At 39.7% G+C, this 24,190-nt stretch overlaps 1 protein-coding gene across 11 annotated transcripts in view; it reads right to left on the bottom strand.

Annotated features, from left to right (window-relative positions):
* Nucleotides 1-5,530: 5,530 nt before the first annotated feature.
* Nucleotides 5,531-24,190, bottom strand: part of LOC131235089 (ubiquitin-like modifier-activating enzyme 5) — a 52,740-nt gene continuing 34,080 nt past the window's right edge. For all 11 annotated transcript variants that reach the window (XM_058232198.1, XM_058232200.1, XM_058232195.1 and 8 more), the window contains 6 exons: nucleotides 14,732-14,806; nucleotides 13,510-13,584; nucleotides 12,745-12,831; nucleotides 12,123-12,238; nucleotides 10,491-10,540; nucleotides 5,531-6,100 (listed from right to left, as the gene is read on the bottom strand). In XM_058232198.1, coding sequence (XP_058088181.1) covers nucleotides 5,958-6,100; nucleotides 10,491-10,540; nucleotides 12,123-12,238; nucleotides 12,745-12,831; nucleotides 13,510-13,584; nucleotides 14,732-14,806 — 546 coding nt within the window. In that variant the 3' untranslated portion in view covers nucleotides 5,531-5,957. The remainder of the gene's footprint in view (nucleotides 6,101-10,490; nucleotides 10,541-12,122; nucleotides 12,239-12,744; nucleotides 12,832-13,509; nucleotides 13,585-14,731; nucleotides 14,807-24,190) is intronic.

The raw sequence follows: 24,190 nt of genomic DNA, 5'->3' as shown, positions 1-24,190 counted from the left end.
CCCGATTTGGAATACTGTGAGGTAGAATGATGTTGAGAGAAAGGGTTGTGTCAAAATCTGGTTTAAAAAAATGCGTAGGTTCATGTTTTGAGGAAGACAAAAAAAAAAAACAAGGAATTTGCTTTTAAGAAATCCAAACAGATTGAAATTTGATATTGCACACTTTGATTCTTAAAGCACAGAAAATTGCAGTTTTTGCTAGGCATCCATGGGCCTCATTCCTGAAAAGTACGAGGCCATTTTCATCATGCAGACCACGTTGAGGTTGTAGAGTTTTCAAATCTTCAAACCTCCTTAAATCTTTGGCCAACACATCATGTCCCAAGTCCGTCATGCTCCAAACTCGGGTTGTGAGTAACATACAAAGGAAAACCCAAATTCCACTTTACCATACATCCTTAATAGTTACAACAAATGCACGAGTTTCATTACATGATACATAATAGAAATTCAAAAGAACAAAAGAATCCAAGTAGCGGCTGCAAACAATTCATGCCAGGCTACTTTTGTTATTTACTTTCATCTGAAAGATATAACAATAGTAGGAATAGGGGTGTACACGAACCGAGCTAGCTCGGTTAGCTCGCTTGACTTGAAAAAGCTCGTTTCGACTCTGTTCAAAGCTGAGTTTGAGCCGAGCTGAGCTGATTTTTTAAGCTTGAAAATGAGTTCGAGCCGAGTTCGAGTTGGTCCCAGCTCGACTCGACTCAGATCGAACCTAGCTCGACGACTCGACTCGGATCGAACCTAGCTCGAATCGAACTCAGATCGAACCAGTTTGGTGACTCAGCTACTTTGATATTGATGTTGCTCACCAAGTGTTTGATAAAATGACTCAACGAAGTGTGGCTGGTGGCAAGGCCTGTATATGAAACAAATACCTTTTTTTTTGGATTTTTATGTTGCTGGTGTAGTCCAGGTGTTTGTGGAAATGCCGCATGGAAAAACTCAAATCGAACTCGGCTCAAACTGGCCTGAGCTACTGACCGAGCCAAGCCGAGCTGGCCAGTCAGGCTCAAGGACCGAGCCGAGTCGAGCTGAGGCCAACTTGACTCGGTTCGGCTCGATGTACACCCCCAAGTAGGAATGAGCTTAAGAAAGTTCGTGTGTGAGGTGTATTCCTATACCTTATCATGGCCTAGCCAAATAATGGGGTATATAAAGTACCTGTGTTCATGTGTATTGTAATGCAATGCGATCATGTATACGATTCAACAACATATTTCATTATGGTTAACTTCCATAAACAACCAGGGTCATTTCCAACCGAGCCAGCCAGGATTCGTTACCAGGTTCGGAAAAAGCATGAAATTGTGGATGGAAAGGCTAGCATAGACTGGCTAACTAAAACTTATTTTTAGAAATGAACATGAGAAAGTTTAGTCATATAAATAGGACGTTAGGTGACAGAGAAAGAATGACAAACTAGTTTAATAAATTATTAACAAATAATAAGCTTTCTTATACAAACTAGTAAAAATGCACATACTTTTGGATAGGTCGAATGGAAAAAAGATGGCAATACTTTTGGAAGTGCTGTAGCTAACCTGCCACACTTAAAGAAAGTTTTCTGATGTTAACACAGTTTTGGGAGCTCACGGGTAGTTTGGAAGTTTGAAGTGTACTTTCAACACTTGAGGTCTTGGTATCGATCCCTAGCGTGTGTGGCTAACATGGAGTGTGTGTACTGACATGGGTGTTTGAAGAGTACTCTACACCTAAAAAGAGTTTCAAGTATAAATTGATAACATGGTGGATGCCATCCATCCTACACGAGGATCATTTTTCATCAATCAAAGGTAATGCATACTTTTGCAGTCATGGCCAAGGCATTGATATCCATAGACCACATTCTCCTTGGGCATCCTTGAGATTGGACACATCGGCCATAGCCAAGGGAGAATGTAGTCTATGGAATTCAATGCCTTGCCATGACCACAAAAGTATTGCATTACCTTTGACCGGAATCAGTTGTACTTTGATTTCAGTCTCCTCTTTTCTCCATTCTCCCACCACCTTAACATCCCTTGGATGGGGTAAATTAAAAGTAGGCAAGAGTCCAAATAATAATAATAATAATAATAATAAAATTGTTGATGAATTGGATGGTGAATTAAACTTAAGAAGTAACCAGGAGTCTGCAGGAACATATACCTCAAAATCTCTTAAAAATTTACACTTAAAAAATAATATTAATCATTTGAACTTACCCTTGGAATTCAGGAGACAATTTTATTTTCATCCTGGCTATGAATTGAATGGTGAATTAGAAATATAATCCATCCAATGTCCATATTATCAATATCATTACAAGTATTGCTGAGTGGGGATATGGAAACATATATTTGATATCGCCAATATTATCGCAATGAATCGCTGATGGAGAAAAACATTGGGAAAACACGGGAAAAAAAACTTCAAGAGACACTAAAATACTCATATTTGCATACTTCGGAACCGAAAAAAAATTACAAAAAAACATGCATTCATAATGGCTTCCCATTTAATGTGGACCTGGAAGGCTATGATGTCTTAAAGAATCAATGCAACAATAACCAAAATGAATTCATTTCATACCAATAATATCCTTAGGAACACAATAGTCACTTAAAAGTTGTTTCTATTTTTTTTTAAAGTCATATATCCATGCATGCATACAAATATACATACATATTTATCCATCCATCCATCCGTATACATGCATACGTTAATACATCCATCCATACACACATACTAAGTCCATCCATCCATGCATGCATACACTAATATATCCATCTGTTAAATCGATGCATGCATGCACACATACATCCATACATACATATATGACTATCCATCCATCCATACATCCATCCATTCATACATTAATACATCCATCCATCCTTGCATACAGACACTAATACATCCATGCAAACAAACATGCATCATCCATCCATGCATCATACATAAACATACATGATCCATCCGTCCATCCAATCGTCCATCCATGCATGCATAGAAACATACACACATGCACACACAATCCATCCAACCATCCAACCACCCACCAATCCAATCATCCATGCTTTGCATGATGATCCATCAATCCAACCAACTGATTTCCACCAATAAATGCAACCATTTGAACCGAAGAAAAGAATGACTTGAAAGAAAATAGAAATGTAAAAAAAGTTCAATTTACTTTTTTAAATAAAACAAATTTTTTCATATTTTTCAAAAATTTTAAAATGAAAAAGTGGTCAAAATCCACTCCTATTTTTTAAAATTTTCGTTGTATTTACTCACATTTCCCCCTTCTTAAAGTTCCCCAAAAAGTAGGGATTTAATTCTCAAAAACTGGAGAGGAGTGGTCAAGATCTACTCCCTAATCAGATCATAAAAAACTAAAAACCTAAAAACATTGAATTTACCTTTCTTTTTTTCTTTTTTTCTTGATTTCTACAGTATGTACACACGCTTTTCCCCTTCTCAATTTTTATCCCTTTGAATGGCGATATATCGACGATACCAATACTTGGTGATATTTTGCTGATATGTCACTGAGTATCTTGCTAACACCCAAAAATATGTCAAATACTAGGTGTTTCGATATTGCCCGATATTATTGGCAATATTAACAATAATATTGCTGATAACAGGAACATTAAATCCTCCAAAGTTGCCCCATAATCCGAGTGACTTGGATAGCCTTACATAATGGCCAAATGTATAGAGGGGCCTATGTTAGTGCACTTATTTGTGCGCCTTGTTTTTCAATCACGTGCGTCTGTGTCAGGAAGTCGGTTGAAACCTTGAAAGCTGAAGACCGAAGACACATGAAGATTGGAGCATCAAGGAGCAAAGATCAGGTAAACAAGGTGCCTTGGTGACCCTAACCTTAACCCAAAACAACCCTTGAACCTCAAGATGATCATTTCCTTAATAGGAAAACCTTGTGTGATCATCCCTTAGCCTTAAGACCCTAATTGAAACATGATAAGATAAGTTATAACAGGTCCCGAGCTGCTAGAAAACAAACTGCCCAAACCAGCAAACCCTAGGGTGTGCTCAAGCGAAGCTCGATTGATCGAGTTGATCAATTGAACATGGTAAAAAAACGTTCAGTAAGCATCTGGCCTAAAATTGATTTAGTTAGAACGCTCGAGGCACGAGCTCGATTGCTCGAGCCTAACCGTTGGAGATCCGTTGGAGCCTTTTGTTATAAATATTGTATTCATATCTTTGGAACTCTTTCCATTAGTTGTAGGAGATTCTACGAAATTCTCATCACATTGGTCATCTCAAAAGAGCATTGCACGCAAGGTATTTGATCTTGGAGTTGAAGCATTGGCAAGCATTTGCATCAACGGTCGGGGGAGCACTTACGGAGTGGATTCAAGCATGGGAGAGCTTTGAAAAAGCGACTCAAGCATGACACATCAAAGATGCTCAATTTGACAAGAGTCAATGAGTAAGTGCACACTCTCTATCATTGTGTGGGATTAAGTGTAAGAGTTTGTAACCCTAACTCGATAGGTTCTTGTGTAGGACTCGTGTAGGGCCAAATTCACCGGACATGGGTGTGTACGTGTTAATCTCTGTTGGAGCCTCCGGCAGGAGTAAACGTAGGTCCTTGCACTGGGACCGAGATTGTTAATTAGCCAATGAAAAATCAACTAAAGTCTCTTCTGGGAGCCTCTAGCAGGAGTGTAGTGTAAGGTTGTAAGGGTTAGCAGTAAACCTAATTTAAAACCTCTGATAATGAAATCTGGTACACTCAAGGAGAGTGCGTCCACCGGGAATAGAGCAGGAAAACCAAACCACTATAAATACTTGTGTTTGAGATTGTTATTTAAGCACTTTTCTAATTATGCTTATGTGATTGATTAGAAAATTATATGTATGCATGATAGATGAATGTTAGGAGTTGATAGTTAGCTCACACATGTACACTAACATTTATAGACTAGTTGCTTGATTGAAAAATTTATTGTAGTCTATGTGATTGGACCCTTTATTGGCTTGGAAGCCTTAGAGTTAATTGGTTAATTAGTTTAATTGGCATATTAGTTTTTAAGCAATTGAATTTTATTGGCAAAAATTTTATTGGTCCTAATCACCCCCCAAGACAGTCTTCATTCCTTAGTTTCGTTAAGCTTCCGCACATAGTCGTGGCATCCTATTCCATGCAATTTCAGCGTAAACAAGTTTCAATATAGGTGCCCAAGCCCAACCCTCGTCCTACTTGCCTGCTTAAGCCTTGGGACAAGCTCGTGAGCCCAAAAGGCCAACACAACCCATGACAGCTCTACAAGTTGATATTGTTATATCTTTTACAGAGATATAGTAAAAAAGGATTTAGGAAATAGCCAATCTTAGGAGGAGATTTTTTCATCCATCGTCCATCAATGGGGATCCCCAACATCTGAACAATCTATGATGACAATAAGGTGCACCAAATGTGTACGGAATGCGCCAGGCCAAAACCTACTAGTTCAAGCGAGCATTAAGCAATACATCAAATTAAGATGAGAATGACCGCAACAAGGAAACCTGGAATCAAATGCCCTATCATTGTGTAAGATTATTAAGACACTCAAAAGTTTCAGGCACCTCTTAAAATGTTTATTATCCCAGTAAATAGAAATAATTTTTTTTTAAAATCATTACATTGTCAGTGTGAAATCTGAAATATTTTTTTTCTTTGCAATCATCTTGCAATTGGTTTGTCTATAAATATCATCATCAGCTCATCGATGCTACCAAGATTGAATAAGGGATGCTGGTTTAAGGATAAATAAAACCATGGGTGCTAAATTTTACAGGTTGAGAAGGATCGAAACTGAGATATGATCCACATTGTGGGTTAAGACTTGTATTTGGAGTTGATGTTTAATGCATCAACATTATGATTTTTTTTTTTGCTTTTTTTGAAAGGTGTGTTGACCTACTACGATGAAGTACTTAATTCTCTAGTTGAGTCAAACCACCGCATTTAAGGCTTCGAGTTGCTTGCGGAGATCCTCAAGATCATCACTCACAGCATTAGATTCTCCTGGAATTGTTGGCTTTTGGAAATCATCAGCAATGGGGAGCTCATGGATAAGGCCTTCCGAAAGAGCACCTAGGAAAAAAAAAACAACACAAATGGAAAGTCACTATCCCACTGCAATCTCAATGTTCATACTTCGAGAACAGATAAACAGAATAATCTTGAAGAAAATTTACTAAATTTGCAAACTTAGTTCTTACAGAACTTGTAATGCACTAGAGAGTCCATTAATGATTAGTATAGCACCATTCAAATAGAAAGCATCACATAAGCAATTTTTGAGGAATCACTCCCCAAAGCAAGGGAATCTCTCTATGCATAAATAACTTTAAAAAATTTATGTAATTATTCATAAAAGTTTTTACATTTCAACACTTCTCCAAACCCAGGGAATCTATCTACATGCATGAAAACTTCAAAATTGTTATACAATTATTCACAAAAGAGTCGTTACATATCAATATGGATTTTTTCTCAAAGCAGAAGAAAACACAGATTAATCCTAGATATTAACCCTAGTTCCATCTATTTTAATAAGATACAACAATAAGAAGACGACAAAAAAAAGGGTAATGGTTTACCCGTACTTCAGATATTTCCCAAAATGTTCAATTCCACTTTGATTCATCAAATCCCATTCAAATCTTTGGTTTTCAACCTCAAAACAGGCCTACATCTAATCTAAAATTAGTTTCTAAGCTTCCTTCGTGGTTGAAATGAAGTGGAAAAAAAAAATCGAAATAAAATTTTCAAATGGGACCTTTATGGTTGCATTGGTCCATATTGGCCATAATAGCCTTGTATCGGTGCTGATACACTAGCCGATACAGCCCATTTTGTCTTTACAAACCAGTTCACCGCCATTTGTATCAGACTATTGATGCTGATACAGCCCATTTTTTTCTTTAAAAAGCAGTTCACTCCCAGAATGTGAAACGGAGATGATGAATACCGTTATGTAATGACCAATATGGCTGTAACATAACAGATATTCAAAACCATGGAGATATCAGGCTGGGACAGAACCTTGGCAATGAGTAATTCCATTGCTGTATGTGGTGTGAACCACTTGAACTTTGGATTTGCCTCACTTTTGGGGTCATGCCCTAAAATAATCTCACCAAATTGATGGACGTTGTGGATAAAACACATACATTATGGTGGGGCCCGTAGAGCACCGTTGTGAAACTTGAATCCACCGAAGCCGCATCTGAAGGGAGTGGATTAGTTGTTACTTGGGTAACAACTTAGTGGGTGTTATCCTTACCGTGGGGTCCACCTTCATGATTTTTTGTATATCCACGTCGTCCATTTGTTTCTCCAGCCCATTTTAGGATAGGGTTCCAAAAATTATGAAGATCCAAATCTTAGGTGGACCACATCACAGGAAACAGTGATGATTTAGTGCCTCACCATTAAAAATTCCAAAGGGCCCATCGTAAGGTTTTTGTAATGTTTCTTTGGCCCGCAAAAAAGTTTTTAACGTTCATTCATCACTGTTTTTAGTGGTATGGTCGACCTGAGATTTGGATCTTCCTAAATTTTGGGATCCTGTCCCAAAACGAGATGTAAAAACAGATGGACAATGTGGATATACAAAAAATACATCAAGGTGGAGCCCCACATGATTAGGGTAACACCTACTAAGTTGTTACCCACGTGACAGCTAATCCGCTCCCGCATCAGAAGCATATTGCGTCCTACCCCCGCCTGGACGCTAATCCGTCCAGGTAGAGCTCTGCGGGCCCCACCATGATGTATGGGGTTTATCCATGCCGTCCATCCATTTTGAAAGATCATTTTAGGCTATGAACCCAAAAATGAGACAGATCTCAAGTTGTCCATGCCAAAAGAAACAGTGGGAAGGGAAACGTCCACCATTGAAACCTTCCTAGAGCTGGCCATGATGTTTATATGCCATCCAAACCGTTCATAGGGTTACTACCACTATCATATTGATACAAAACATTCTGTCACCCCAGGCGTACAATCCCCACTGTTTGGTGATAGGGTTGTTATCACTCAGATAAACAGCAAGCACCAATATTGTACTGATACAAACTTCTGTCACCCTAGGCATACAATCCCCACTGTCCACTGTTTAGTGTGGTATGGCTCACACGAGTTTTGGATCTACCTGAATTTTAGGCCACTATCCCATTGTGGACTTGCAAATCAGATGGATAGAGTGGATTTGTCACGTACATCTCTGTGGGCCCCACACAGCCCCGGGCACTAGAATATCTATGTGCCGGGGTCAAATAGGCAATCCGCAGATTGGGTAGCTAGAGACGGACGGTCTTGTCAGGGGATCTATGGGGCCCACCGTGATGTATATGTTTTATCCACAACGTCTATCCATTTTGACAAATAATTATAAGGCATGAACTAAAAAATGAGGCAGATTGAAGGCTCAACTGGACCACACCACAGGAAGTAGTGGGGATTGAAAGCTTACCATAGAAAACTTCTTGGGGGGCTCGGAAGTTTTGGATCAAGCTGATATTTATTTTTCTCCTTACATACAAGTCTATGTGACTATATGAACAAGTTGGATGGCAAATAAACATCACAGTAGGCCTTAGGAAGTTTTCAACCGTAGGAATTCAATCCCCACTACTTCCTGTGATGTGGTCCATTTGAGCCTTCAATCTGCCTCCTTAGGCTCATGCCACTAAACAATCAACGTGATCCAAAACTTTTGTGGCCTACAAAAAGTTTTTAACAGTCAATGACCCTTGTCTCCTGTGGTGGCCTACACGTATTAAGAGGTACCATATAATGTTGGGCCGAGATAATAGTGCCATTTGTACAAGTGGGACCCATGATCTAATGATCAGAAGTGTTTGTCTGATGGGGCATCCACCGATATGCCTAAGAATTTTGCATTCAACATTTCCATTCTCATAAATGTGTCACTTTGAAGAACATTCAAGGAAATGCAAAAAAAAAAAAAAAAGTGTTTGATTTTTTTAAGATGGTGGATAATTTTTGTTTATGTCATATATTTATTTAATTCAATGGTACCCGATGCTTAATATCATCAAAGGGTTATGATTGTTCTATCAAGAAGAGTATAGCGCATGGTTCATTAATTGAGGGTCATGTTTGAGAGATGTATGTGGATGGGGCATGGGTGTGCCAAATTTGGTGGCAAGGAAATAGCATGCTTTGTTTTAAGAAATAGCATGCTTTGTGTCATATTCTCCAAAAGATAGAAATTAAGACAATAGGGGCTAATATGACAAATTGTCAATTTTCAGACATTTGTGGTTTGTTTTTTACCAAACAGGTTTTTGTGGAAAAAAAAAAATACTTATTTCATATATCCGGACTTTTTTCAGACAAATTACCAAATGGATTTTTCAGTACTTATAAGTACATAAATTCAGCAGTCTAAGCTTTCAGCAGCTAAATTAATTTTCAGACCTTATTTTTCAGTTTACCAAACGGCACCTTACTCAGAAAGCTGGCCAAGCTGAAAATGGATCTATGTAGAAAATAGGATGATATGGAAATGGTCTCCAAATGGGTCATTCTCGGCAAGGTCAATGTTCTCTAGGCTTCTGGATAGGGAAAATGTCTCTTCCTGTGTGAAAGTGAAGACCCATGCACCTCAAGGAGTCGAAGCTTTTGTTTGGATTATGATGGCCAACAAAATTCTAACAGTAGACAACCTTAACAAGCATAATTTTATATTGCTGAAAAGATGTATGATGTGCAAGTCAGAAGAAGAAACAGTGGACCACTGTTTCATTCAGTGTAATGGATAAGAAGATTCAGGCTTTCCTTCTTCTGAAGTTCGATATTCATCGGGAGACTGAGTGGAGATACCTCATTTCAACACTTGAGGTCTTGGTATCGATCCTTAGTGGGGGTGGCTAACATGGAGTGTGTGTACTGACATGGGTGTGTACTAACATGCTAACCCAAAAAAAAAAGATTCAGGCTTTCCTTCTTGTGAAGTTCGATGTTCATCGGGTCTTTAACGCATTAATTGGATCATTGCTGCTAGGTTGGCTCAACACACCTTTTAAAGGTTGTACCAAATCCATATGGATACTAGTTTTCTCCGGGCTTCTATGGGGATTTTGAGAAGATGAATGGCAGGATTGTCGATGATAAAGTGGGGTTTGGCACTGCTTTAAGAAGAAAGATCGTGTCTATGATCATTTGCTGGGTGTTCGCAAGTCTATATTTCAGTGACCTCTCTTTTTTCAACTTCTCGGGAAATTGGAATGGGGTTTTTGGTTTACGATCATCCAGCCTAATCTGTCCAATCTTATTTACTTTTTCCTGTTATCTGGTGAGGAGTAGACAAGAGGGTCACCTCCTGCCTCATGGCTATTGTTGTATTTTTTTTATTTTTTTATTATTATTTTTTTTTTTTTGATTTTTAATGAATTTTTCCATTGTTCCAAAAAAAAAAAAAAAAAAACGAAAATTGAGTACGAAATATCACCTGAACTCTTGCAAACGTGGGAGCTCTCCGTCTCACTGTCATCAACAACACTGCATAAAAGTAACACAATTAGATATTACTAAGATTTTGAAGGTCGATTCTTGTAGAAACCCATCAAGTAGCGATGTAAACATTAAAACCATAGTGGTTATATGAATAAATGTGTACATGATGCATGAGCATTTTTCTCACTTATTTCATGTGGGCCACACTTTTTTGGAAGCGAAACATTGTCCGTATGGCATAGAACTGGTATCATTATATATCCTATCAAATTATCTTTCCAACAGGTCCAAGATTATGTGATTTTCTTTATTTTCAAAGATCATCAAGATTTGTGTGGGTTAAGACACATATTTAAGAAGTTATGAACAAATAGGGGATAGTTTCATAGGGAATAGAATTATGACATAAATTAGGGCTTTGCTATGATGTCATCATGTGGGGTCCTGCAAGGGTAAAAATGCGCAGTCCATGACTTAGAAAAGGTTCCATGGTGGGTCCTAGAGAGATAAGCTAACCACGGCTGGGTTAATTGTTTGGTCCAGTCAAAGTTTCTAAGTTAGATTAGCTGAGCTAATATACACCACGCGATCTCTTCCTGTAAATGCCCTGTTAACTCTTCTCCAACGCAAAAGGTTAGGGGCCCAATGCTAACCCCTGGTGCAAGCCTAATTGGAAACTACTTGTTTCTCCACTGGTAGTCCTCACCACTCCCTCAGGCATTTTTTTTTTCAAAATATCCTCTTGAAATTCCTTTCCTAACACCCCCAAGAATAACTCTCCAAGGACCCTATTGTATGCTTTCTTTAAGTCAATAAAGACCATGTGGAGATTCTCACCCTATATTTCGCCATCACTTGTCTAAGGAGGACAATAGCCTTGGTGGTTGACCTTCCTGGCATTGAACCAAACTGATTTTCTGACTAGTTCATCTCATGCCTTAACTTTTGCTCAATCATTCTCCCTTAGTCTCATAGTATGGCTCATAAGTTTAATCCCATGATGGATAATGCAACTCTCTATGTCTCCTTTATCATTGTAAATAGGTATGATGACACTTTTCCTCTACTCTAAAAAACAGTGCAGCTCCTTGTGGTTTTATAATCGTTTCTTTAATTACAATGTAATTTTCTAATTATCCACAAAAAGTTATTTTTATTGAAAATTCACAACAGAATCTTGGAAATGTTCAATTTGGAATTGCCATGCTTATGATACAGTTATCAAGGGTGAAACTATTTTGAAAAGGTACGACATGCTTTCCATTTGAAATGCAACTATAACAAAAAAGTTATAATATTCCAGTGCATGAGAGAGTACCGAATTCCCAAAGGATCTGAAGTGGAGTATGATCAAATGATGCACCCATGTTTTTTCTTTGAGAGAATGAAATTGAATGATCAAAGATCAAATAGGAAACATGTCCCCAATACAAATAGCATTGACTGGCAACATCCCAACACATTGGAAATACTATTAGCCTCTGTACCAACATGGGCAAACGAAACATTTAGCCTACATACATGATCAAGGAACTCACTAAAAATAAAGCTAAACTTCAAAGGCTAGGCATATCATCCACCAAGATGAAAACAGATACCATCTTTGATCCCCATCCAAGAAAAATACCTTATGTTCCATTCATTATCGGTATGAAGTGGGCCTTCTTTTCTGGATGATGCTTCAGCCTCCATCTTTGCTTTAGCAGCGGCATCTCTAGCTGGCTTCATGCTAATGTACTCCTTCTGCACAACAGATACCAACTTCTGCCATCAGTCGGGAGATACAAAATACTTGAAAGAGGCATTATATGATCCTGGACTAGAGGATATGCACGATTTATTCATATTATCAATTTTCAAGTTGGACCACTGCTCATTGACCCGGACAATTGGTATATTGGACCCCACTGTCTATAGGACAATTCTGACATTTCAATCTCTGGCATAGAAATAGACTGGTTAAGAGGAGAAATACAGCCACAGTCCACATTCAACTGAAAATTTTCCTGAGAGAGGTGGCTAGGATGTTCCAAACTGAGATTTTTTTTAGCATGGTCCATCCATAGCAGGTCACATCAGCCAATGGTTTCAATCACTGAACGATGAGGCCGAGTGTGTAAACTAAAAATTTGAGTATCCTGTGCATAACGGGCTGGAATTCATAAAATTCCTCTGCTTGAAAACAGGTAAATTTCAAGCTATAAACTGCTATACAGCCGAATATACATCTCAAGTTGAAAATACATCACCTGCCGTTCCAAGCAAACCGAGTTTGAACATTGAGGGTTTGGCTTCATTTCCATGGTTGGAAAGTAGTCCTTAAGGGCATTATATCCCTGTAAAATAGAGAATACTGTCAAAGATCCATTCAAAATCAGTTGCGGGTATCAGCATAAAGTCAATCGTATCCCCGTGTGAGTAATCATAAAAATTATGGGGAAAATAATTTCTCAGTTATGGTTTTTACTGGTAGTGGATAACTTGAAGACCTGTTAATTGCCATCCAGTTGGGAAATGCAAAACAGCTACTTGATGAGAGTACGATTTCAAATCCTATTCTTCCCATGTGCTTCCATGTAACACGTGCAACATCTGGGCTATTCCTCAGGTGTGCCGACCAAATATAACAAATGGTCTGAAATTAGCCATCTGGTCATTAGGCTGGAGCAAGACACATGTGCATGCAATACTAAAGAATTGACTAATGGTCCACATTCAACATCCATGTGTGGCCCATCTGATGACCTGACTGGCCTGAATTTCAGGCTACAGTCAGGGACTGGTGAGGATGCACCTATGTGGGTTAGATCTCTCATGCACGTGCATGATGGCATTTGTGGCAATGGTAGGACTCATAATCCTACTCATGCAAGCAACCATTGAGGGTCTCTAGGAAGTTCCTTAAAATACTTTGCTAAAGATGACGGTGACAATGATGATGACAATGACGATGGCGATGATCATAATCTATGCTGATAATGAACAAACAGGAAAAGGAAAGAGAAATTTTTTACCAAGTATGGGGATACTTGTCCAAACTTTAGTAAGAATTTGAGTGTGTTTTGGACTAGAAGACCAGCAACAACCCCCTACAAAAACAAATTAATGCCACCAATTAACCGAACCATTAGTTACAAAAAACAGCAGCAACCAGAATACATGGTGAACAGAGTAACTCAATGTGTTGAAAGTCTGCTTGCTGATATATTAGCCCACAAAAGAGAGAATGTTATAAATGCTTAAATCAACCACCCATTTACCAGGTAAGGTTACTGTCATACTGTAGACACTTAAAATCAAGGTGGCTGTATTGAAATTTAGGAAGCAAAAATGTCTTCCTTATTCATAGAGATTCCCCGTTGAAAACAAACACATTGTATCTTCATCACATAAATTATTGAATCCCAAAATCCTAGTTTCCCCAACCTAGAGATTTCCAATCCAAAGACAGTTGACAAGGTGCAATGATTGCTACTCTCTAGGCTTTAAAAACACTAAAGTCCAATGTTTGAATCAAATAACAGAAACTAGAAGCACAAAAATGCTTACCATCAATGGGAGCAAGGATGCCAATCGGACTGTAAAAAATATCAATTTTCCCATCCACGAAACAATGATTTTGCCAATTGAAAACGTAGTTGGAAGGATCTTTTGTTCTTAAAAATAAGAAAATAAATCTTTCTAGGCGACTCATTTTGGAAGCAAAATTTAAATTTAAAAAAATAAATAAATAAATAAAAAGGCAAAGTCTTATAAAGACACCTTACAAAACCAAGTTATTATGACACCAATATTAGTAGCATGAAAATGTTCCACGTGATTCATGGACATTAGGCATATTGTTTTCACCAGGTGCAGAGCAATAGACACATCAAATATTTCACGCATAAACATTTCCAGTGCAGGATTGTAATAGAAGAGAACTAGGCATATATCGTTAGCTCTTTGAGCAAATAAGAATGGGAGCCAAAAAATAATTATGATACCCACAACATTTATTAAATGAAATTAAAGGGGTGTTGCATGGGTATGCAGTCTCTTTTAATCTTGTCCCCAGGCAAAAGCAGGTGTTGCTCATGCTCCTGTGCATGTTAGAGGCACTTATCCATTGTCTTAATGGACTATCATTTCTTTGCTTGCTTGAATGAAATGCATTGCTAATCAAAACAAATGTTTTAGAGACTTAAGCATTCAAAAAATAAAATATATAAAAAGATTTTTTTAAAAGATCCTCACCATGGTAGTTGGTAATGATGCAGCACAAACACCTTCACGCTTGAGGGTACGTTCATCTACTCCAGATGCCACCACCTAAACAAAATTCAAAAGTTCACATATTCACTTCTAGAGTCCTAATTATATAAGAAGTGAAATTTGAGAACCCAGAAGTTTCCTTGGACCTTCATCAAACTGTGCTATAAAAAATTGCTCCTAAAAAAACTTTTTAAAAAATATTGGTACAGGTACTAGTTTCACAGTTGCTTGAAACTTCACAGAAGAATCTCACAGTGGTTTTGAATGCACATCATAGGATTTATTGGTTTCATGGCAATGATTTAAAATTTTCAAAACATCCATACTTTACAAACAAATTGAGAGACACATCAGTCAAGAATGTGCAAGAAGAAAACAATACATGAACTCAAGTGTATGGCAGTGCTTAGAAAGCACCATGTATTTGAATATCGGTATCGTATCAGCCAATATGGCTGAATTGTATTTGTATCGACTGGATACAATATGCGATACATGAATGAACCCCAAAAATTATGGTCTGTGTCGGCCAATACATGGCAGATATGCACCGATATGGTGATACAGGCCAATACAACTATAAAGGCCTAAATTTGAAAACCTTTTCCAATTTTCTCTCATTTTTCCATTTCAACCATGTAGGAATCTTAGAAAGTTTAGACCAGATCTAGGCCTATTTTGGAGATCAAAGCAAAAGATTCAAGTGGGATATGACAAATCAAAGTGAAATGGACCATTTTGGGCATCAGTAAAAAATTGTAAATCATGACATTTTTATGTTTTCATCTTCTTTTTGTTGTAATGTGATTAGCCCTAAACCAAATCATGATTGATTTGTGTTCAATTAGGGCCTATTTGTCTGACTTCAATAAATCAAGCTGATAGACAACATTCTTATAAAAGAATGTTATGATACACTAGTATATACATGTTCAAAATACATAATAAAAGATCGATTCTTGGAGCTTTGCTAAGCCCACATGCATAACAAGTCAGTTAATACATGTGCCACCTAACATGCCAGCATGCGAATGGTTGCAATATCCAAGCCATCCATCAAAATGGTACCACCATGTAGATTGCCCATCCTAAGAATCAAGTCAATCCACTGGTCAGGTGGACCACAATTAACTGAGTGAATGTACGGTCATGAAAAAATCAGCCAAGGTTGTCTAACCTGTCAACTTATTTCTTATATCATGGCTTACCTACTGAATGGACCACCATTGTCTTTGGGAAGCAACATTCACACGAAGATGGCCACCTGATGGATGGCTTGGATATTTCACCTGTCTGCCACACTAGCATATATAGTGGTGGTGTGTGAATTAGCTGACTTGTACACGTGTGCTTAGCAAAGCTCAGATTCTTGAATATCTCACTTTTTTACTTCTTCAGATATTTCTTTCTTAATTATTTGGCTTAAAAAATTCAACAGATACAATCCGATACCTATATGCAACACCCATATCGTATCTTTTTCAACTAGGCTGATACAGCTCTTGATACCGAAAATTAGAACTATCAGAAGGACAGATTAAATGTAAATGTGATTTCATTATTCAAAAAGCTCTCTGCTAGAAGCAGAGAAAAAGTTCTCAAAATTTCCTAGAAACCATCGTAATGTGCTTCGGCTTCCCAACTTTGGAGAAACCAATTAGAAAGAATTTCAAAGGTTTTATGCTTGGTTACATTTATGTTGTAGTTAAACTGATGTAGGATACATGTGCAGATGTCATGTTTCACAAGAGATTATTCAAAGGACAACTCAAAGCATACAGTTTATGGGCCAAGCCCACTAAACAATAATTTCAGCAGAACAGTTCACCAAACAGTAATTTCAGCAAGCAAAAATGTATGTCATTTCATTAGAAATCATCCCCACATGCACGCGTTCATATAAAGATTAAATTGCAGGATGTCAAGGTTGTTAGAACAACCCCTTAGCACAGAATATCAACAAAATACTCATGGGCAGATTCATACACACAGAGAATTTGCCATACTCATTCACCACATAAACTATGTTTAGAGGAGATGAAGATCACGTGGGATATGGGTTAGGATAAATCTGTAATTTGGGAATTGAGGGTTGTGGGAGGAAATTGGGAGAGGGTCTATGGTAGGTTTTATGTGGGGAGGCAGGGACATAGGGTGTCGAGGTTTTGGGCGCAATGGATTGAAGGATTTAGGCTAGATAGGATCAAAGAGGTGTTTTTAAAGGAGTAGAAGGAGAAAGAAAGATCATACCTTGCAGAAGATAAACACGTGAGCAAGTCGCATGCCCACAAAAAGATGGAATCTCACCACCTTGCTCCAAGTCTCATGGAGGGTTCTTCCAAGTCACATGGAAGAAAGAAAGGGTTCTCTTTAGAAAACAAATGTGTACTCTTTATTACCCCTAGGGTTGGACGTTTCCCCCCCTTAAATAGAGTTTTTACATTTAAAAGTAAAATGACCAATATGCCCCTTTTTAAAATCTAGCAAAGTAGGGGCCCACTAAGAAATCCAAACCAACCAAAATGTGCAGAGAAATAACAAAACATAAATGGACACTAAAAACTGAAAAAAGACTCGATCACATGGTGTGTGATCGGACGCGGTCCAACGGTCGGATCTCAACCAAAACTCTCAAAAACTATCCTGGCACTCCAAATAATGCAGCTCATGTGCATCCTCCCAGTTTGGGGCCTTCATGATGCTCATCCTATGCACATGGGGTCTTCAAAGTGGCCCACGGGCCAGGTCCAGGAAGTGATCACCCAAATATAGTGTGGGCTGGGTTAGGCCAGGGCCTGGGGCTCTCCTATGGCGACGCTGGTACACTCTGATGTCCGCATCAACTCTCCCCGGCTGAGAAAGTCTCGCCGCTAGTGAGGCAAAACTCCTGTAACGCTCTAGTAGATCGAGGTCAAGCCGATGTAGCTCTACTTCTGTAATCCACATGCAGTCTGATGTAGGTCGATCCTTCCACTTGACGAGAAACTTCTGGAACTCATCGTGGCGGGTAGACACTATCTGCTCATCCAGAATATCCTCAATCTGCTCTCTCATGTGTACAGATGGCATGGGGGGTGCAAGCTGAGAGGAAGACTCAGGTATAGGCCATGGGTCAGGGGACTAATCAGGCTCAAGGTGTGGATCATGAGGTGGGCCTCTAAATGGCACGAAATCTACCACTTTGAATGTAGAGCTGATTTTCAATGTAGGTAGAAGCTCGAGAACATACGCATTGGGACCCATAGGGTTTAAAATTTTATATAGTCCTGTGCTGTGGGCATGTAATTTCTTAGCGACACCGGGTGGTATCCACTCTGGCCTAATATGGACCATGACCTCATCACCCACTTGAAATTCCCTGAATCGACGGTGCATGTCTGCTTGAAGTTTATAATTTATATTACTTGAATTAATCCTTTGTCTAATCTCCCTATGTAAATCAAGCATGTAATGTGCAAAGGACTCAGCAGACTCAGAAGGATGACGTGACACAGACATGGGAATCAAATCTATAGGTCTCCTAGACTTATAACCAAGAACAATCTCAAATGGACTTACCCGTAGACCTTTTTACTGAACTATTATATGCGACTCTACGGTTGGCAAGACTGCGTCCCAAGTCCTAATATGATCACCAACCAGACATCTCAACAAGTCGCCTAGGCTCCTATTCACCACCTCAGTTTGACCATCAGTCTGAGAATGGTATGCGAAAGAAAACTACAGACAAGTTCCCATAATATGCCACAGTGTCTTCCAAAAATAGCTCACAAACTTGACATCCCAGTCAGACACTATGGTTTTTGGCAAACCATGCAATCGAACAACCTCATCAAAGAAGATCCAAGCAATGTGTGAGGCGTCCGACGTCTTGTAGCACGCAATGAAGTGGGCCATTTTGGAAAAACGGCCCACCACGACAAATATGGAATTGTGCTTCTTGATAGTCTTAGGAAGCCCCAACACGAAATCCATACTAAGATCGTCCCAAGGGGCATATGGCACAGGCAAAGGAGTATACAATCCTGTGTTCTGTTTCTTTTGCTTTGCCAACTGACATGTACAACATTGCCCTACAATTCTAGCCACATCTCGCTTGAGACTTGGCCAGCAAAATCGGTCCTCAACAAGGGTTATCATTTTATCCCTTCCAAAATGACTAGCTATACCACCTACATGTAGCTCCCATATCAGGAAATCCCGTAGGGACGTGCGAGGAATGCAGAGCCAATCTCCACGAAACAGGTAATAATCATGAATGACAAACTCACTGTCTGTCCTCGTGGGATCCCCTAGAAGTGACACATATATCTCTCCAAAGTACGGACACTCAGGATATTCGTCTTTTAACCGCTCAAAACCCATAACCTCTACTCTCAGAGAATGGAGAATCACAACCCTACGACTAAGGGCATCCGCGGGTTTGTTCTCGACTCCAACCTTGTGCTTGAGAACAAACAAGTACTCTTGAAGAAATTCAACCCATTTGGCATGCCTAGGGTTCAACTTCTTCTGAGAGCCTAAATATCGCAAGGCCTCGTGGTCAGAGAACAAGACGAACTCATGCGAGAGTAAATAGTGGCGTCAATGCCTCAATGACTAGACCACCGCATAAAATTCCTTATCATAGTTGGAGTATTTCTGTTTTGCCTCATTCAGTTTCTCACTAAAATAGGCAACTGGGTGTCCCTCCTTACTCAGTACTCCCCCTATTCCCACACCTGAGGTGTCACATGCCACTTCAAAGACTTTAGAAAAATCTGGAAGTCGCATGACAGGGGCCTCAACCATCTTACCTTTTATGTCTTTAAAGGCCTTAGAGGCTGCACTGGTCCACTGGAACTCCCTTTTTTTATGAAATCGGTAATGGGAGCCATAATGGAACTAAAGCCTTTAATGAACCGATGATAAAAGGTAGCTAAGTCGTGGAAGCTACGCACCTCATGAATGTTCCGTGGTTCTGGCCAACTCACTATAGCCTGGACTTTTTCAGGATCCGCACGCATACCCTCGGACGACACTATGAACCCTAAGAAGATAACTCGATCTGACATAAAAGCGCACTTCTTCAGGTTCGCATATAATTGCTCCGTCCTAAGGATCTCACAGACCTGCCTCAAACGGTGGAGATGTTGTTCCTTAGTGGTACTATAAATGAGAATATCGTCAAAATAAACCACCAGAAACTTACCCATGAAGGGCCTCAACACCTGGGTCATCACTCGCATAAAAGTACTTGGGGCATTAGTCAACCCAAAGGGCATGACCAACCATTCGTACAACTCATCCTTCTTCTTGAAGGCTGTCTTCCATTCATCACCTAGGCAAATGCGAATTTGGTGATACCCACTCTTGAGCAAGGTGTCCTGTATCGGTATCGGTTGGCGTAACGGTGCCCTCCAAAACTGATACAGATACGAGGGCGTAACAGCAATACGAGGGCGTAACGGCGCAAATTTTTTTTGCCAAAAAAATATGAAATAATATGGATTAAATCTGGAATATTCTAAGCATTCCAAATATGCATTCATTTATAAATTGGAACATGTTTATGGTGGTGTAACAGTCCACTCTTTGGTGAGAAGTTGTATCGGACTGTCTGATGAATTTATGGACCAGATAACCTGAATTTGACTACAAAATTCATATATTTAATTTTTTAAATATCTAATTTATATACTTAACAATTTCATATCATTTCTCCCAATAGTTCTTTTAAAAAATGAAATTAAATTCATGTAGATCGCGTTGCCAATTTGGGGCTGACTTGGAGGACCAATCCATGCCTCAAATCAACCTCAAATTCATGCAATTTATTGGCATTATCCCACTTGTGAATTGGTGGACATTTATTGGATAGTGAATCATGAAAAAAAAATCAAAAGGCCCTATTTTAAAAAATAAGCGTCCACAAATTAACAATTAAAACTATTCAAACAATTTGATTTTGGCATTTTGAGTTAGCAATTACTGTCCATAATTTAAATGGTAAATTTTAAGTTAATACATGTCTCATGTACAATTTTTTAAGGGCCCGAATTAGCTAGGACTCAGATTGTGAAGTGTAGCACACGAGTGTCAAAGTTTTTGGACCCTACTCGTGATGAATGTGTTATATCCACAACGTCCATCCATTTTGCCAAATAATTTTAGAGCATGAGCAGATCCAAAGCTCAGGTGGACCGCACCATAAGAAACAATAATAATTAAACGACTATCATTAAAAATTTATCAGGGCTACAAAAGTTTTAAATCAAGCTGACATATGTGTTTTCCCTTCATCCACGTTAGTGTGACCCCATTAACAGGTTAGATGGAAAATAAACGTTACAGTGGACCCTAAGAAATTTTTAATGGTGAGAATTCTATAACCACTGTTTCCTATGCTGTGGTCCACCTGAGATTTGGATCTTACTAATTTTTTGAATCATAACCTAAAATGATGTGGCAAAATGGAGGGACGGCATGCATAAAATACATACAGCATGATGGGGCCCATGTGGCACGTGTACATTTTATTAAATTGTGTAACGTGCTGCGTAACGCGTACCAATCCATTCATTTGACGCAAGCAAGTCCTGTGGGTCTGATCATGAGGTATGTGTTATATCTAAACCGTCCATTCATTTGACGAGCTCGTCTTAAGGCTTGACACGAAAAATAATACAGATCTAATTATCAAGTGGACCACACTGCAAAAAGCAGTGGGGGATTGAACGTCTACCATTGAAACCCTTTTTGGGATCACAAAACTTTTGGATCAATATGAAATTTGTTTTTCCTCTTCATTCAGGTCTTTTTGACCTTTTGAACAGATTGGATGGAAAATAAACGTTATGGTGGGCCTACGAATTTTTTAACGGTGAAGATCATCATCTTGCTGCTATTTTTGGTGTGGTCCAGACGATCTTTGGATACGATTCATTTTTTGGCTAATGCTCTTAAATGAAATTTAAAAATAGATGAACGGTGTAGATATAATAAATACATCGCTGTGGAGCCCATGTAACTTTGATCTCCTTTGAACCGTTCGTACAACTCGGAGCTCGAGTGTCAGCGCTCGTCTTAACATGACACGTACCTAAAGCAGCTATACTACACCAGTCAAACCACTTCCGATTTCAAAAGAAAAAAACGGGAGGGAAATCGAAAAGAAAAGGAGGGAAAGAAGAGAGAGAGAGAGAGAGAGAGAGAGAGAGGAGGCCCGGGCCACAGCTACGGCGGAGGAGGAGGCTCGGGCCGCAGCCGCAGCAGGGCGAGAAGAAGAAGAAGAAGAAGAAGAAAAGGAAAAGAAAAAAAGGTATGTTTTTTTTCTTTCTTTTTTTTTACTATTTTTTTCATTTTTCTTTAGGGTTATGGATCGTAACGTTTGTTACAGTACCGTAACGGCCGTTATGGGCCGTAATGGCCGTTACGGTCCCGTAACGGCCGTTACGAACCCAAAAAACAGAGGTGCCCCATTTTGGGGCCGAATCGCGTAACGGTTGATGTCGTTACCGTTATGTATCGACCATTACGGCCGAAATGTAACCGATTTGGGATACCTTGCTCTGGAGGTCAATCTTCGAGAAAATCGTGACACCGGCCATCATGTCGAGCATATCATCAAGCCTCGGTATAAGAAACCGATACTTGACTGTGATCTTATTAATTGCTCGGCTATCCACGCACATGCGCCACATGCCATCCTTCTTGGGTGTAAGGAGTGCAAGCACAGCACATGGACTCAAACTCTCTCGAATGAACCATTTTCTTAACAACTCATCGACTTGCCTCTTCAACTTAGCATGCTCGGTCGGGTTCATTCGGTAGTGAGAAAGGTTTAAGAGAGTAGACCCAGGGACTAAGTCAATGACATGCTGGATGTCCCTTATGGGTGGAAGTTCATCTGGTAAGTCCTCAAGAAATACATCACTAAACTCCTCTAAAACTGGACTCACCCTAGACGGGATCTCTGCCCTAACCTCTAGTGTCACCTCTCTTGTCACTAGGGCATACACCTCCAAACTCTCTGTAGCCTCTTTCTCAAATTCTTTCGCATTAATAATGTGAAGAGACTTAGTTTGGGATTTCCTCACTTCTTTTCCATCACCCTTCTTGACATCTCCCATTTTAACCTGTGTGTTCTTGGGAGGCAGAGGCTTCAGAATAATCTTTCTGCCTTCGGGTAAGAATGTACACGCATTTGAACGACCATATATCGTGACATCCTTATCAAAGAGCCAAGGCCGACTCAAGATGATGTGTCCCACATCCATGGGCAAAACATCACAACACAGTGTCTTTATAGGATCCAAACTCCAAAGGCACCAGACAACACTGGGACACTGGCATGGAAGAGTCGTCAACCCAAGAGACTTTAGAGGGTTGAGAGTGGGGAGTGGGCTTCAGGCCCAAATGATCCAAGGTGCTAGCGGAGACCACATTTGCACAACTTCCACTGTCAACAATGACTTTGCAATTCTTTTCCGCACTTTTGGCGTAAGGATGAAAAATAGTAGAACGACACCAGTCATCCTGGTCCTTAGCCTGAGTTAGGATACGTCTGACTATAGCAAGTGGGATAGTCTCCTCATCGTCTTCATCACTAGCACCCACATCAGGGCGATACTCTTCTTCTTCATAGTCGCCCTGGTCATTATGATCTTCCCCTTGATCTTCAATCAGGAGGGCTTTTCCTCGCACCTTTTGGGGACACTCATGTGCGAAATGACCCGTTTTGCCGCACTGGTAGCATTCTGTAGGCTCACCTCCTCTTGAGCTAGATCCCTCAATGGCCTTACCCTTGAAATCTCTAGGATTGGGTCGACTAGAGGAGGATGGTTTGGACTAAGTCCCATAATTAGGTCTCATGCCCTGAGATGATGCCCGAGTATTGGGATCTTGATAGTCCATACGTCGAGAACGCTGGAGTGCTACGTCGAGAACGCTGGAGTGCTACATACCCCTCTAACTCAGGCACCAACTACTAGGCATGATCCAAGGTGCCAACATCGCGAGTGAGCAGCTCGTGCTGAAGATCAGGTCGGAGCCCCATCCTAAATCTAGAGAGTGTTGCAATGGGGTTCTCCTAGATGTCACACCGCAACATATGCTCATCAAATTTAGCAATATAATCTGTGGCTGACATGTTCCCCTGGCGAAGGGGCTGCCACTGATCCATGAGCTTCTGTTGGTATGACAGGGGAAGATAATTCTCCCTCAGGGCCTCTTTCATCTCGGCCCATAGTGTGATGGGAGGTTGCCTAGACCTCTCAAGTCGGTGCTCATAGTTCAGCCAAAAAGACTTAACCTGACTAACAAGCTTCATCTTGGCGAACCGCACTCGACGGTCGTCGGGCATATCATGCCACTCGAAAAAGTGGTCCATGTCTGCCAACCAGTCGACAAAGACTTTGGGGTCCAACTGACCATCAAAGCTCGGGGCATCGACTTTCACAC

The sequence above is a fragment of the Magnolia sinica genome, chromosome 19 (genome assembly GCF_029962835.1).
Source record: "Magnolia sinica isolate HGM2019 chromosome 19, MsV1, whole genome shotgun sequence".
Taxonomy (NCBI): domain Eukaryota; kingdom Viridiplantae; phylum Streptophyta; class Magnoliopsida; order Magnoliales; family Magnoliaceae; genus Magnolia; species Magnolia sinica.
The sequence above is the reverse complement of the archived record's forward strand: the minus strand, read 5'-3'. Positions and strand labels throughout refer to the sequence as shown.